This window comes from Vitis vinifera, chromosome 19 (assembly GCF_030704535.1).
Source record: "Vitis vinifera cultivar Pinot Noir 40024 chromosome 19, ASM3070453v1".
Lineage (NCBI taxonomy): Eukaryota > Viridiplantae > Streptophyta > Magnoliopsida > Vitales > Vitaceae > Vitis > Vitis vinifera.
This window is the reverse complement of record NC_081823.1, coordinates 2,043,254-2,059,112: the sequence shown is the minus strand read 5'-3', so window position 1 is coordinate 2,059,112 and position 15,859 is coordinate 2,043,254. Positions and strand designations below refer to the sequence as shown.

The following is a 15,859-nucleotide window of genomic DNA, read 5'->3' as shown; positions in this document are numbered from 1 at the left end:
CTGATCAGAGGTACCCCGGGGTGGTCATGTGAATGAGGAGCCTTATTGCCGAACTGGAAATTCTGGTTCCTGAATGTAGAAGAAACTAACAGTAAAACATGACCCTCTTGACATTCTCCTTGAGGGCCAGGAGGGGTCTAACGGCTGCATTAGCACCTGATACCCGTGTGTTTCGAGGACCTGGTCCTCCAACACCCATGCCCCCACGACCAGCAGCAGCACCGCTTGTCATTGACCCACTATCTGATGTCTCTGGCTCCATATAGAAGCGTGCTCGGAAAGCAGCCAGATGAGCATAGTATGCAGGGGGCACGATGGAAACAGAGCGTGTGCACCTAGCATATGTGTAGCAGAGGTTGTTTGTGAGGGACTGCAGCCCATCAGCTGTGAACTTGTTTTCATCCCACAACACGTGGTAATGGGCAGGTCAGCTTGTGCCCTGAATGCCAGCATGGCTGCACAGGTAAAAGTCAAACTCAGTAGGATGGCAGATCTTAGAATCTACAACAGTACCAGGTAATATATTCCCACTCTTGTCAACTGCATTCCGGTCATTATGGTTGTTGGCAAACAATCTAGTATGATGGCGTTTCTGAACCACAACAAATGTCACAGGAGGCTGATAGTTTGGCTCCAAAGATGCACATGCCTTACGAATAGCATCAAGTTCATATAGTAAGACTTGATAGAACTGCCCTTCACTGACCCCATCCCTATAGAATATTATGCGCTGAGGTTTCTGCCCAGTTGCTCTACGGAAAGATATAAGCAGTTCTTTGATCATTCCACCAGACACAGTTCCTCTTACAGGATCCTGCCAAGTCTTATAAAGATCTTGGATGAGCCCCTGTCGGTGGGCCTGAGCACAAACCAAACCAGCATATTTTGTAATCTCGGGCCAATCTTGAGAGGCGACAACAGCAACAATAGATGGGCTTGAATCCTCTCCTGGGTGAGGATGGGTAACATCAGCCCCAAAAATGATAGTGGGCCGATCACTGACCAGAGGTATGCGCCTTGATATTGCATCAACAAGCACCGTATTTCTCCCTCCAACCTTTACATTAATCCTCAATGCCACATTTGCCAGATATTGCTTACTCATTCTATACACATGTTTATGTAAGCAACACTGTGAAACAAGCCCAAGATCTGTCTCACAGATTCGTTTCAAATCACCATAGAGTGAACCATTATTATCTGGCAAAATAACAATAAGCAAATCAAGCTCCTTGCCCTGTGGCTGGAGTTTGGTCATGGCTTCATGAAACCTTGCCTTCAAAACTCTCTCCACCTGATCAGGACGTGCAGTAATTGGTGGAAGTACTGGTTCCGGATTAAATGCCATGCCAGAAATATAACACATTTGTGCAAACTCCTGACAGAACCCACGAGCCACACTCTCTTGTACTCCACGTGAAAAATTTATGCCAATCCAATTGTTGACAGTTCCACCATTGACCATTTTCTTATTCATCATATTCCACTGGCCAACTTGAGGCAGACAATCCTTTTCCCTTCCCGTATCATGGTATTTAAGCCATGGAGCAGGTAAAATGCGAGCTTCAACTGAAGCGAGCTTCTCACTGATTTTGATACCAAACTCCTTAGCATAAGGATCCTCATGATAAGCATTATGGTGAATCGTCTGCATTATGTCATGCTCCCTTTCTTGAGGACGTTGACAAGTCACCTTCAGTAAAGCAGTAATCTGCCTCTCATTCAACCTCTTGGAATATCTTTGGCCTTCAACAATCTTGCAAACCTCCATAGGCAAATAATTTGGCCTCTGTTGATTTCCCACTTGCAGACAAGGCCATTGAGAATGCTGAATGACAAACCCATATGTTTCATAGAAGTACTCAAAGACAGATTTCACGGTTCCTCTATCATCAACAGGAAAAGTCAATTCACGTGTTGCTTGTGATGTTAAGCCAGATATACGATATTTTCTACGCATATTTCCCCGATGAGTAACTTCAACTTTGACTCCTCTGAGAGCCTTCTTAACCTTTACACGATCAGCATCAGATAATGGTCGGGAAGAAACATCCCGATTCAGAAGCTGTGTCACAAAATCAATGACAGGCAATGGCTCAATAAAAGCCGTCGAGGACATATCAATATTCAGTGACAGTCCCATCTGAGTTGGCCGAATACTCTGATAGAAACCACGCCAACTTTCCAAACCCTCACCCAATGGCTGCCTTCTCCCTAGATCTGGAGAATAAAATGATCCCCCCACGGGACAGTACCGAGTTGTAGGCAACTCGCGCAAAACAATGTCAAGAACCTGAAGAGCTTCTTGGGGAGCATCAGCTTGCCTCCCCTGTAAGAACAGTCCTAAATGGTGTAGATCAGCACGTGCAGCCAGTTTGCTTATTTTGGACAACCTTCACTGAAACCACCTCTCTGTTCTGAGAGAAACATCCCCACAGATAGTACTCCTTGATCAGTTGGTCTTCGGATTCGCTCTCTGAGTGTTGCGTCTTTGAGAAAACAGAAGGCCCAAATCCTTTCTGAAGCAAACATGAAGCATATCCTACCATGACAGCGCCAATAACCATAAAAATATCTGTGGCAGAAATAGAACTGTTCTGGTAATCGCAATCCTCCTGGTTGAGAGAGATTTACCAAAGTGCAGCGTTTCCTCTGTCAACAACTAATAAAGAACGGGTAGGCCGAACATACACTACATCAAAATCTCTTGAGAACTTTGCATCCTCACAGGGTCCATTTCCATACCCTGCAACATTTGATTTCCCACCTACAATTGTTGTCACACCTGAATCTCCTATCTTTCTGATGGCCAGATTTGAGGCTTTGATGGGACTGTGGAAACCCATGAATGCATAGGCCACGTAACGCGGGTAAAATGACAAAAGAATGGATGAGAGGGTGAGTCATGAGTCAGGAACAGTGAAAGGAACGTGGAGATTTAGAGAGAGAGAGAGACAATGATGGGTAGGGGAATGTGTAAGGCTATGAGCTATGGAACGATAGAGATGATTTATGGGATGAGGACTTGTGGTGGCAAGCTAGAGAACGCATGCGTGGCACGCGGATAAGGAATGGTAGCCAACTAATTTGATTGGCAACTTGCAGATTGAGGTAATTGTCAAAAGGGGACGCTGCTAGGTGGCCTTGCTTGTCATGCATGCCATGCACGAGTAGGTCTTAGGGCTTTATGAGGTAGCAGGAGATGAGAGATTTTCAATGAGCCAAACTGACAACTCCACCAACTGTTTGAATATCACCTGTTGGTGCTTCCCACAACACGGGCTTTGCCTCTGGTTTCTCACTATATTTTCTTTTCTTCTTGCTGATAGCCAGATCCCATAGAAAGGGTAAGCAGTAGATAATCCTCCTGATCCTGGTTGCTGGTGCCTTCAAGCCTGAATTCCTTCTGGGAAATGTACCTTTTGACTTTTCACTGATTGCGGACTTAAGGACCTCTCATCACCCGGTGGACGATGCGCAAGCACAACTTGAAGTACAGACTGCTTGGCTCCATTGCTTGTATAACCTCCACGAATTGCATTTATACCCATCCTCAGCAACAACAGTAGGGGTATCGAAATCAGGTCCTCTTGCCGCTAACCACATAATCTGAGACCCGATGAGATATCAGCTTCCACTTGCTTGGATATCCAGACGGCCGAAGCCCACCTGATACATTTCCTTGACCTTGCACTCCCGGCCAGAACTGGTCTTCTCAACTGGCAAAGCTATGGCTGCTGCTGATACCGAACATGGTTTCAAACAAACTCACTCCCTCTGGACCTCACATAAGTAAGAGAGAGAGATGGGCTATGGAGTAGCTTCCCTGAATATGGCAATCACCCATTCTGAGCAGAATATTCAAGCGATTCTATGAGCAAGGCCACGACATCTTCCCGGATTCACAAAATGTGCCCATACAAAAACCACTAGCAGTACTAGCCAAGATTCTTCTCCTTGGGCGTACGAGTGACCACCGAGAATAGAGGGTAAACAACCATGAAGCAAGGACCAAAAACAGAGTATAAAATGAATCCCCAGAAAACAATGACCCGAGCCCGTCTTATATTGAAGCCATAGGGCTTATGCATAGGTGGAAAAAGAAACCAGATGAAAACGAGATTTAAACCATATGGGAATGAGATTAAAGGATCTCACTCAAACACACAAAGGATATTAAAAGAAGAATTCTCATTTTAAATCAAACCTCACATGAAGAGCAGGGAGCGGATATGACACTACACAGTCACAACAACCAGAAGAAACATCAATGGCAATCAAAATGAGGTCTAGCAAACGTACCTGAGAATGTCCCCTTTCTTTCCTCTATTTCAGCTCTCCCTGCTCCTCCATCCCACAGCTTCTCAAGATCTTCAACACCCTCTCCAAATATCCCTCTGTTTTGGTGTCTTCCCTTCTAGCTTACTCCCCTCTCTGTAAAATCCCAGCTCTGAAGTTCCCTAAAAAAATCTTTCCCTCGTTTCTGCTATTTTTCCTCTGTTCTTCTCCTCCTGCTCTCTCTCCCTCTCAGAAAACTCTCCTCTCTTCCCTGGCAATGAAAACCTCTCCAGAACTAGTCTCCTCCTCCTCAAAACTCAGTCTCCCTCAGATGAAAAACCCCCTCGGAATCTCCCTTTTTCTCACTCTCAGCTCTCTGGGATCCCTCTCTCTTTCTCTCTCTGCAGCTTTCTCTTCCTTCTTCTCTCACCTCTCAAAAAAATATCTCCCCCCTCTGCAACCGTATCCACCTCTCTCTGCTCTCTTCCTAGCATATCTCTCTCCAAACAGCAATGGAGACCTCCCCCTACAGATACCCTGCAGCAGCTTCTGAAAAAGCACCCTACCTCTGGCCAAAGGTTCCTTTTCACCAATCAGCACCTACCTCCTCTAACAGAAAAAATACGTGCCTCACTACTGCCAGAATATCCCCATGCAACGTGTCAATCCCTGATTTCTTACTTCTAGGATCACTCCTCTCATGCCAGCTGCCAAAAAGCTCCTCAAAGTGGTGAAAATATGCCCTGAAAATACCCTAAAAACTTATGGACCAAAATGAGGGTCTACACTATTATTATTCATTTTAACCAAAAAAAAAGTTCAATTATTCTTATGAGGATGTTAATATTCATAATCTATGATTTACACTGGAATAGTATAATTTTTTTTTAAAAAAAAAATTATAATTTATAACTTTATTATAGTATTAGTATTCACAATTTACTAAAAAAAATATTTATTTTTAATTATAATTTTTTTTTTTTTTACTTTTAGTATGACTCAAACCAAATTTAATCGATATTACATCAATTAAATTTACAATTTTTTTTACAAAACTAAAATAGAAAAATTATTTTTAAAAACATTAAAATTTATATATCCAAATGAGTTTTTTTTTCTATTTTTTATTTTTAAAAGCTTTTTTTAAAACAACTTGTAAAACACCTTTATTTTTAGAAATTTCCAAAAAAAAAAAAAATCTGTTCTCTTTTGGCAATGTTTTTGAAAATGTACTACACAATGTAAAAGTTTTTAAAATGGTTCCAAATTTCCAAAAAAATTTCTCGCAACATTATACAAAAAATTACCAAAATCAACTTGCTTTGGAAGCAAATTCTCAAAAAAAATTATTTTCTTTCAAAAAGTTTATCAAAACAAAAAATTGTTTTCAAAATTAGTTTCCAAACAGGAGTAAATCTTAACAACTTCTATGACTTGACTATACTTTGAAGTGAGGCAACGCGCTTTTCTCCCTCACCAACCAAGTTCATCCTCGACTCTTCAAATATTCTTGTAGACCCTCTCAAGTCAAGGGGCTTTGGCTTTCATTGACTGTTGAATATCAAAGCTTAAATGGTGGCCACAGATGAAATTTCACAAGAAAATATCTGGTAATTACCAGTTGATTCTGTCAATATACGTGTAAATAGGGAACTGGCAAGTATCCTATCAGCATAGAGACTACCATTTTTTTATGAATTGAGATCCATCTATATATATGTATATGCTGACATATGATGTATTAGGATGTATTATTAAGCTTTTCTTCCTAACAAAGAAAATATAGGAGATGGGCTACCTTCAAATGAGTCGATTTTTCTTGTCTTTCATGGCCTGGGTGCTGTTGCTCTCACCAGCAGCAGCAGCAGCTGATCATGGAGGCACCAGCCACAGCGATGGCAGTATAGGAGTCATCGTTGATTATGGTTCCCGTGTCGGCAAAGAAGAGAAAGTAGCAATGGAGTTGGCCATTGATGATTTCTACAAGAAGACAAATCAACGATTGGTTTTGCATTCGAGAGACTCTCAAGGCGATCCTCTTCGTGCGAGGCTTTCAGGTAAAATTTCCACAATCACAGCCTTCAGATAGGCTCCAATGATGGCATATAAGAATTCTGGGTAATATGTAATCAGTAAAGAACACTAAGCTGAGCTCAATTCCGTCGTGTATATTAGGAAAACTATCATCAATGATGGCACAGCATGCTATGATCTGAAAAAAAGCGAAGTAGGATTCATATGAACTGAAAAGAAAGATAATGAATGGTGTTTCTAACCATAATGATCTGAAGTGCAGCCATGGACCTCATTGAGAAGCAGCAAGTGCAGGCCATTGTAGGCCTTCATACTTGGGAGGAGGTGTCTTTAGTCGCAGAAGTTGGTGGCCAAGCTCGTATTCCTATTCTTTCACTGGCTGATTCAACTCCCAAATGGGCAACAGATCGGTGGCCATTCCTGGTTCAAGCCTCACCAAGTAGATACTTGCAAATGAACGCAGTGGCTGCCATTGTTGGGTCCTGGCAATGGCGTTGGATCACTGTAATATATGAGGACACTGACTCTGCAGCCACTGATATCATTCCATGTCTTGTCGATGCCCTCAAGCAAGTGGGTTCAGAAATTGGCTACCTTCTGGCTCTTCCACCATTTACTGTCAATTCCTCTTCTCCTTTATCAGGTGAGCTTGAGGGACTTAAAGGAAGGCAATCAAGAGTCTTTGTGCTTCATTCCTCTTTATCAATGGCAGCACATCTATTTGAAACAGCTAATGAATTGGGCATGATGGAAGAGGGATATGTTTGGATCATTACAGACAGAACTACAAATCTTATACATTCCATGAATTCTGCAACCATCTCATCAATGCAAGGCATTCTAGGAGTGAGGAGCTACTTCTCTCAAAGTGGACCACGGTTCCAAGGTTTCTATCTCAGATTCAGAGAGAAGTTTCATTCCTTGTATCCCAAGGAAGACAACCATGAGCCTGGTATTTTCGCTCTGCAGGCATATGATGCTGTATGGTCTGTGGCTCTTGCAATGGAGACAGCTCCAAGCAGCAAAAAAGGGTTAATCCAACCATTTTTAGAAAGAATAGCAATCAGTGATTTCCATGGCCTAAATAGTAGAATCCAATTCAACAGGAGAAGCTTGGCTCCACAGCGCATCTTTCAGATTATTAATGTGATTGGAAAGAGTTACAGAGAACTCGGGTTCTGGTTCGAGGGATCAGGTTTCTCCAAGACTACCAATGAGAAATCTACATACAGTAGGCAGCTTCAAGTCCTTGGACAAGTGCTGTGGCCAGGAGGCCCTTGGTCTGTTCCAAGAGGATGGTCTCTTCCAACAAGCCAAAAACCATTGCGGATCGGTGTCCCCCAACATGGAACATTCAAACAGTTCGTTAATGTGACATATGATGGAAGCCATTATTCTGTTACCGGATTCTCCATCGAGGTTTTCAATGCAACTCTAGAACACCTGAAATACCATTTAACATATGAGCTCATTCCTTACAGTGGCAACTTTGATTCATTGGTGGAGCAGGTTCATCTCAAAGTAAGAGATCTTTTTTCCTTTGTTTCTTGATACTATAACTTGTCTTAAACATATCTAAATGGAAAATTGGTTCAGGAATTTGATGCAGTAGTAGGTGATATATCAATAATTTCAAAGCGATGGGAACACGCAGATTTTACACACCCCTACAGCGAACCTGGATTGGTGATGATAGTTCCTGTTGAAACAGAAAGTAGACCGTGGTTGTTCATCAAACCCTTCACCAAGGCCATGTGGGTGCTGACTGGTGTAATAACTATTTACAGTGGTTGTGTGGTATGGCTAATAGAACGAAATCATACCTCAGCATTTGAAGGCTCTATACTGAGCCAAACAGCAACTTTGCTTTGCATGTCCTTTACTACTCTCTTCTCTTTACACGGTAAGTTGATATCCATTCTGGTTTTCACAGATTTGAAATGGATTCATCCTGTTTTCCCTTCCATCACCAGTTTCAATATTGAATGAAGTTTACATCTTTGGTCACCACAGGGGAGAAGTTGCATAGCAATTTATCAAGGTTGTCCATGGTGGTTTGGCTGTTTGTGGCACTGGTCATAACACAAAGCTACACAGCCAATCTCAGCACCCTGCTCACTGTCCAGCAGCTCAAACCCAGTGTCAAGTCCCTCAAGGATAACAATTTTGTGGTTGGTTGCAGCTTCCGGTCCTTTATCCCAAAATATCTGGAGGAAGTCCTGGGAATAGACCCGAAAAACATGAAAGATATTAGGTCATTCGAAGAATATCCTCAAGCTTTTAGAAGGGGAGAGATAGCAGCTACCTTCATGGAATCCTTGTACGCAGAAGTGTTTCTTGCCCAGTACTGCAAGGGCTTTGTTACTGTTGGGCCAACATTCAGAGTTGGAGGCTTAGGCTTTGTGAGTCAGTTATCTGAATCTCCCATTCTCTATCCTTCTTTACCTAGTTCTCATCTTTTACTTTTCTTACTGAGAACCAAAGGGAAAAGGAGAGACGAAAGAAAAAAGTCTTGAAGTCTGTTCTTCTGTGTGTTCTGTTGTGGTTCTATTCAGGTGTTTCCAAAGGGTTCAACTATACTTCCAGACATCTCAGAAGCGGTGGTGAAATTGTATGAAAAGGGCGAGATAATGTACTTACGTAACAAGTTGGTCCACTCCCAGAAATGCTTGGAAGTGGAAGCTGAAGATGATCACAGCATTAGCCCAGACAGCCTTTGGGTGCTCTTCTTAGCAACAGGAGCTACATCAACAGTTTCGCTGGCAATCTATGTGGCAGGTCAGATGCAGCATTTCCAGGATTTTATGTTGGAAAACATAGGTATTTGGAGGCTGATATCTGCAGCAATGAGATCCTGGATGCATCACCATGCACAACGAACACAATTCTCTGGTGGAGACCTCAAAAGAACCAGTTCTCTAGTAGAGTTAGGGACATACAGAGGAAGCCATGGAAATGTCTGAGACTTGAGGGATTCACAAGAACACTTTAGACATACTGTGCCATGGTGAGCCATAATTAGAAGAACCACAATTTACTGCATATGTGATCTAGAAGGTATCCAGCATTTTTATGTAATCATAGCGACTGTAAACATGCTAAATTAACCCAAACAATCCAAATTTTAGAGAATATTTGTCAACAGTCATAAATGTATTCCTGCACAAATAAATAACATCAGTAAAGTTAACAGCAAGTCGTACCTTTGAGGTTTGTGGGAATGCATTAGGCACGCAGGGAACAAAACTAGTTGTAAATCCATTGACAGCAAACCAATCTGAAGGAAATTCATTTATGATTTGATGAAAACAGAGTGGCTTTTCCATTGAAGGTAGATTGAAAAATATCAGATGAGCCAAAATTGCGTTGAATGGCAACCATTGATGCGACTAGTTAAAGCATAAACTCATATTTGACAGTAGCAAATCCATAAAGAGGGGAAGATGCATCAAAGAGAATTGTAAAAGCTACTCAAAATGCTGAATATTGCAGGGAAGTTAGATGAGATTAGCAGAGTGAAGAAGCCAGTGTTTGCCCCTACCTCCAGACAATGCCAAGAAAGCTTTGCTGCCTTAGCTAGCCTGGTAGAATCTTACAACAGAAAGAAAGAAAATCCAAGAAATGAAAAAGAAAAAACAAACAATAGAAAGACAAGCTATAATTTGAAATAGTAGTGCAAGCACGAAGCACAGTTACGGTCACATAGTTTGAGCATTTATCATTGCCTGTAAAACACAATTCAGGGACTGCATGAAATTCCAGATGCTTTATTGAGGAGCCTCTTTACTAAGACATTATGGAGGAAATAATTCATCAATCTCATCTTCCAGCATTGAACAACCATCATTCAATCAGATACAAAATTTTACTGCTTGTCCCACAACATTTCTAATCTAGAAAAAACTAAAAACAGCACAAGCTATAGCAGTTAAAAAGTAAGTGAAACAATACACAAAGTGGGCAAAAACTAAAGTAAATATTATGAAATTCTTGGCACCAGATGAAAAGAGAATCCGGAAGAAAGCTGAATTCCTCTAGACTCAAAAGTTTTGGCCAAGCTCAGCCAAGCTCCACCATTCAATCAAACTGACACTATTAGAAGCAAAATTAGAGAGTCATAGTCCATGAGTTGCCTTGAGGAAATCTTGAAATTTTATGGCAAGGAAGAGAAGGTAGGCTACTTCCTACTTCCTGATCATTCACGTCTGCTATTAGGAGGAGCAGCAACCAGCTTTCTTTACAGCTGAAACATCATCCTTGGTTCCAACATTAATGGTTTGCCCTTTAGGCAAAGCAGCAGGGTCATCCCCAATATCAAGGGCTTTCCGGCTAACCACTTGATATATTTGAGTGAGCACTTCAGTGAATGCATTCTCAACATTCATGGACTCAAGGGCAGATGTCTCCATAAAGAAAGTGTTTTCTCTCTCAGCAAATGCCTTGGCATCATCAATGGAAACTGCACGCAAGTGACGCAAGTCTCCCTTGTTGCCAACAAGCATTATCACAATATGCGAGTCAGTATGATCCCGGAGCTCCTTTAACCATCTCTCCACATTCTCAAATGTAACATGTCGGGTGACATCATAGACAAGGAGTGCACCAACAGCACCTCGGTAGTATGCACTGGTGATTGCACGGTATCTTTGATAAAGAAAAAATGTAACAATCGATTACTTCCAAAATGTTAAATTCAAACATTTGTAATTCATAAATGATAGAAAAAAGCAAATGGACATTTTTATTTTGCACATTGTTAAACCCCAAATAAAGCGACCAAATAAGTCAGACCCTCAATAATAAGACAAACGCATAAAATTAAATTGCAGAGGAAAGATAATGGCATAAGATTCAACTGATAAGCAAGGACAATTATCAACGACAAAATGGAGGCTGTTGGGAGGTTGAGGTATCTATTCAGATTATATTTGATGTATATGTCAGGCAAATTCCATAAAATACAAGGGCACATGCTATAAAATGCGTCTGATGAGATTCAAACAATAGATAAGAGAATCTATAGCACCATGTCTCAAGAAGAAATAAAAGAATAGGGGTACATCTTTTACAAGTTATTTTACTGAAATGCTTTATCCAGGAAAAATCAACGAGATGCTACTTCAACATGAAGCCTCCATTTGGATCTTAGATAGTTTGAGGAAAAGTACAAGGGAGAGAAAATATAAGATGAAAATGGAATGAAACAGAAAATGAAAGAAACTTAAAAACACATTTCTTAATGAATTTTTCTCACATGCTTTCCAAATTTATTTCTCTTCTTTTATCTCCTATACAAAGAATGAAGAATTAAAAGATACATAGATTTCTAAATTATTTTTATCATATTTGATTTTTCTTTTTTATTTTCTATGGTAAACGGTAAACCAAACAAAAGATTAGTTCCTATTGTTTTTCCTTTCTCTAGTACTTTTTGTGATTCAAACAAAGCCAAAAAGTTTTTTCCTAGAGCACTGTCTCTCATCCAGCAGGCATATTCCAAAGAACTGGAATGAAACAGTGACAACAAAAGATCCTAGGCTCCAAAAAACTTAATGAAATATAATTTTCGTTCCAAAGCAGACCCAATGCTTCAACTTCAAGGTAGTGCTATTTTCAAGTTCCCCAATTCCTTTTCTTATTAGATTAGGAGGGAATGCTACCACAACTGTTACAAGCTGGTGACCCACCATGAATGAAATGTGTAGTATGCAACAGAGTAAGCATGTTCACTGAAGAATCATGGACACTTTGAGTTTCATCCGTACCATCATAACTCCAAAACTGGTACAAAACTCTGCCAGCAGGTTTCAATTAAATTATTCATGCATGCAATTTTTCAAGCCATCAAAAAGCGGCAAGCAGAGCTAGATGACAAACTCAAGCAACCATCTACTGTAACAAAGTATACACCAAGTAACTGCTATCTCCTCAAATTTCAGATTCACCACATCATATCTAAGTAAAAATTACCAGAGACAATTTTTCCAATTGGAAGCATTACAAACCACAATATAATATAAAAGAGAAAGGTTCTGAAAGCGTAAATAAGAAAATAAGTCCTGCCAAAAAAAATACAGGAAAATGAAACTCTGATCATGACAGACCAATATAACTTAGTGATCCTTTCTGTAATATTTTATTGCTAATTTTTTTAGGTAAATTTAGAAAACTGGAATTTCCTAGGCTTGTCTCTTTGGTTTGACTATAATTTATTAGGGAAGTAGGATTGCTATCTATACGAAAGAATTCTTTTCAGAGCCTTTGAATTTGAATTCAAGAAAAGTTAAACTAATTGAAGGCTAATCATTCTCAAGTCCCAATGAATAATCACATTCAATAAAAACCCAAAATCATATTAGTCTAGAATTTCTAAATCAAATTGTCACAGAAAACAAAATCCTCTCTCATCATTTAAAAAACAGTGGCATAACCCATTTCACAAGAAAGATGCCATAATCCTACCGTTGGTTGACAAAAACCCAAGGAAAAACAGAAAAATGCCAAGCTTTGGTTGATTCAGTTGTCAAATATGCCAAATAATCATATCAGGCTCATATCTCAAATAACAAAGCAATCTACAATCTACCATCCAAAATCTGAATTTTTTGTTTTCCCACATTTCTCAACAACCAAAGTACCTCAAATTTAATGAAAAGGATTGAAATGCAAATTGGTTTGAACTAAATGTAAAATCCAAAACTCCATGAATTCTTTTTCCTACTTTAACTCAGCATTCAAAGGGTTCTAATTCAAAACTTGCGATCCAATTAGTGATGTCCCGAACCTAAGATACAAAATTCCATCACATTTTCTTTTCCCACACATTCCCAACAACCAAACAGAGGAAAAAAAACTCAAAACCACAAAATCCCACAACCAAAAGAGAGTAAAATGGGAATGGGTCCAACACCCCAAACTCCGCCACATTGTCTCATCCCGCAATTTCCCACCAACCAAACAAAAAAAAAAAAAAAAAACTTAAACCGCAAAATCCCATACACAAAACAAACCAAAGTACGAATGGCTGCAAAACCCAAAACTCCGTATTTCCTTTACAATTTCCCATCAACCAAACAGAGTGAAAGAAAAAACCCAAATCACCAAAACACCAACATGGGAACAAGAACGAACCTCTCCTGGCCAGCAGTGTCCCAAATCTGAGCCTTGACGATCTTGTCATCCACCCGAATACTCCGGGTGGCGAATTCAACACCGATAGTGGATTTGGATTCGAGACTGAACTCATTGCGGGTGAATCTGGAGAGGAGATTGGATTTTCCGACGCCAGAGTCTCCAATCAACACCACTTTGAAGAGGTAATCGTAGTCGTCGTCTGCTCTGTAGGCAGCCATATGGGTCTAATGCTGGTGGGTTCTCACTTCTCACTTTTCAGATAAAAAATTTGTGAACCCTATTCACATGAATGAACGAATGAATGAATGGATGAATCTTTGAAGAGAGAACGAGACAGTCACAGCATTTGCATGAGAAAATTTAAGGAGGTTGGTGGTGTTTTTGGCGACTCTGTTTCCAGTTTTTTGAAAACTAATTTCTGAGGACTGAGAAAATGCTGCCCAAGGCCCAAATCCATGTTTGGCACTGGGCCTTTTTGTTTTTTGTTTTTGTACAGTTTGGCAACATTTTCAGAACACAGTTTTTTTAAAAAATGTTTTTGTTGAAAATTGATCTAAACAAAGCTTTAATGTTTTTAGAAATGATAAATTAATTTAATTTAAAAGTTTGCTACGGGACATTTCAAGGTCAAGAACGTAATTTAGTTAATTAAATGATTAAGAGTGCATTTGGCAGTGTTTTTATTCAAAATATTTTTAACATTTGTTGAAAATTGATCTAAACAAGGCTTCAATGTTTTTAGAAATGATAAATTAATTCAATTTAAAAGTTAGCTACGAGACCTTCAAGGTCATAAACGTAATTTAATTAATTAAATGTTTAAGAGTGTATTGGTTGTAATCATAGGAAGTGTTTCAAGTATTTTTTAATATTTGAAGGATGAAAATTTTTAAGTGTTATAAATTCTATAAATACTTCCTACAATCACTATCAAACGCACTCAAAAATGTAATTGATAATATTTTTATTCAAAATTTTTTAATAAAAATATTTTTTCGAAAAGTGTTTTTCATACTAAAAATGTTTCCTAAAATTACTATCAAACGAAAGTCGAGGCGGATATCATAATTTCAAAAAGATGGTGTTATTAGTATTATAAAAATATATTAAATAAGTAGTTTCATGCATTTAAAAAAACCATAAGAAGCAATATTTTCTTGTAGTTTGTATGTGCCATTCTCTTAATTCAACAAAATGATTCAAACAAGTGTAAATTATTAGTTTTAAAAAAAGTTTTTTACTTATCAAAAATCAATATAAATAAACTTTAAAAACGACTTTTAACTTTGAGGAGAATAACCTCTAATTTTTTAAAAAACACGAAATATGTTTTTAGATAAAAATACCCTCCATCAATTTTTTTGTCTCCATCTCACATAGGCACCTTTTGAAAAAGGAAAAATCATTTCAATAAATGAAGCTAATTATAAGAATTATTTTGTCCTTTTAACACAAATATTTCAATGCTTATTTTTCAAAATAGGGCTAGAATTAATTATTGGTACAACCAAATAATCATTATAAATTAAATGAAAGTAGGGTGATGTTTGATTCCAAAAAGTAGTATCATAGGAAAATTATAAATTATTTAATCTTTATATAATGGATGAAAATAAATTAAATAAATTTAATTTTTTTAAAAATTATATAAAAATAATTTATTAATTTAAAATCTATTTTTATTTTTCTTCATTGTTTCTTTTTTTCACTTTTCTTTTTTATTTTCTTTCTATCACACTTTTCCTCGAATTTTCCATAAACCGATGAATTGGTTGTTTTTTTTTATGATTTATATTATATTCAATTTAAAATCAACCCAAATCCACATTATCAACTTCCTATTAACTTTACAACAAATTGCATTTAATAAAGGATCTAATTAGAGTGAAAGAATACATAAGTGGGAAGTCCATGAAGTGTGGAGACAAAAAAAAGCCCTTAAAACAAAAACACAAAATGCATACACATGGACACCAAGAGTCTAAGACCCTATTTCATAACTGTTTTTAAAAATAATCTTCAAAAATAATTTTTTAAAACAGTTTTTCTTTTAATATTTTGTAAAAAAAATGTCTTATTAGAACCTGAAATGTTTTCAACCTATTTTTAAATATGTTTTAAAAATAATTTTTACATCTAGTACTTTATTTTTAATCATTCTACATGTTTATATTATTATTTTCTAAAACAATCCTTAAAAATTAAGTGAAAACAAAAGAAAATAACTAAAAAATATCTTTTAAAAACACCATGTTTTCTATTCTTAAGAATAGAAAACAATTTCTTATTACCAAATGAATTTTTTTTATTTTTTGTACTAAATAACAAAAAACTATGCTCGAAAACAATTGTCAAATAATAGGCCCTACATTTTTTAAAATGTAAGCTAATGTACGCCTAAGCAACTAAAATG

The 15,859-nt window shown here is 38.2% G+C and overlaps 2 protein-coding genes and 1 pseudogene across 2 annotated transcripts; 1 reads left to right on the top strand and 2 right to left on the bottom strand.

Moving 5' to 3' along the window:
• Positions 1-11: 11 nt before the first annotated feature.
• Positions 12-2,846, bottom strand: LOC100253740 (protein argonaute 1B-like; annotated as a pseudogene).
• Positions 2,847-6,067: 3,221 nt separating this feature from the next.
• LOC100243505 (glutamate receptor 2.7) lies at positions 6,068-9,506 on the top strand. The gene is made up of 5 exons (XM_002282857.5): positions 6,068-6,335; positions 6,575-7,833; positions 7,909-8,215; positions 8,326-8,714; positions 8,868-9,506. Exons 1-5 carry the CDS (start codon positions 6,068-6,070, stop codon positions 9,273-9,275), a joined length of 2,631 nt encoding a protein of 876 aa, XP_002282893.1. The 3' UTR covers positions 9,276-9,506.
• A 550-nt stretch (positions 9,507-10,056) lies between these two features.
• On the bottom strand, positions 10,057-14,000 carry LOC104877501 (ras-related protein RABA1f). Its single transcript, XM_010645852.3, has 2 exons — positions 13,444-14,000; positions 10,057-10,956 (listed from the first exon to the last, which is right to left on the bottom strand). The coding sequence occupies exons 1-2, from the start codon at positions 13,662-13,664 to the stop codon at positions 10,524-10,526; spliced, it is 654 nt and encodes a 217-aa protein (XP_010644154.1). The 5' UTR covers positions 13,665-14,000; the 3' UTR covers positions 10,057-10,523.
• Between the last annotated feature and the right edge of the window lie 1,859 nt (positions 14,001-15,859).

Bases quoted from the DNA above. Each gene is read 5' to 3' on its own strand.
- LOC100243505 (XM_002282857.5), top strand. From the start codon at position 6,068: ATGGGCTACCTTCAAATGAGTCGATTTTTCTTGTCTTTCATGGCCTGG. The intron at 8,216-8,325 runs GTAAGTTGATAT...TGGTCACCACAG, and splicing joins TACTCTCTTCTCTTTACACG to GGGAGAAGTTGCATAGCAAT. The intron at 8,715-8,867 runs GTGAGTCAGTTA...GGTTCTATTCAG, and splicing joins GAGTTGGAGGCTTAGGCTTT to GTGTTTCCAAAGGGTTCAAC.
- LOC104877501 (XM_010645852.3), bottom strand. From the start codon at position 13,664: ATGGCTGCCTACAGAGCAGACGACGACTACGATTACCTCTTCAAAGTG. The intron at 10,957-13,443 runs GTTCGTTCTTGT...TCTTTATCAAAG, and splicing joins GACACTGCTGGCCAGGAGAG to ATACCGTGCAATCACCAGTG.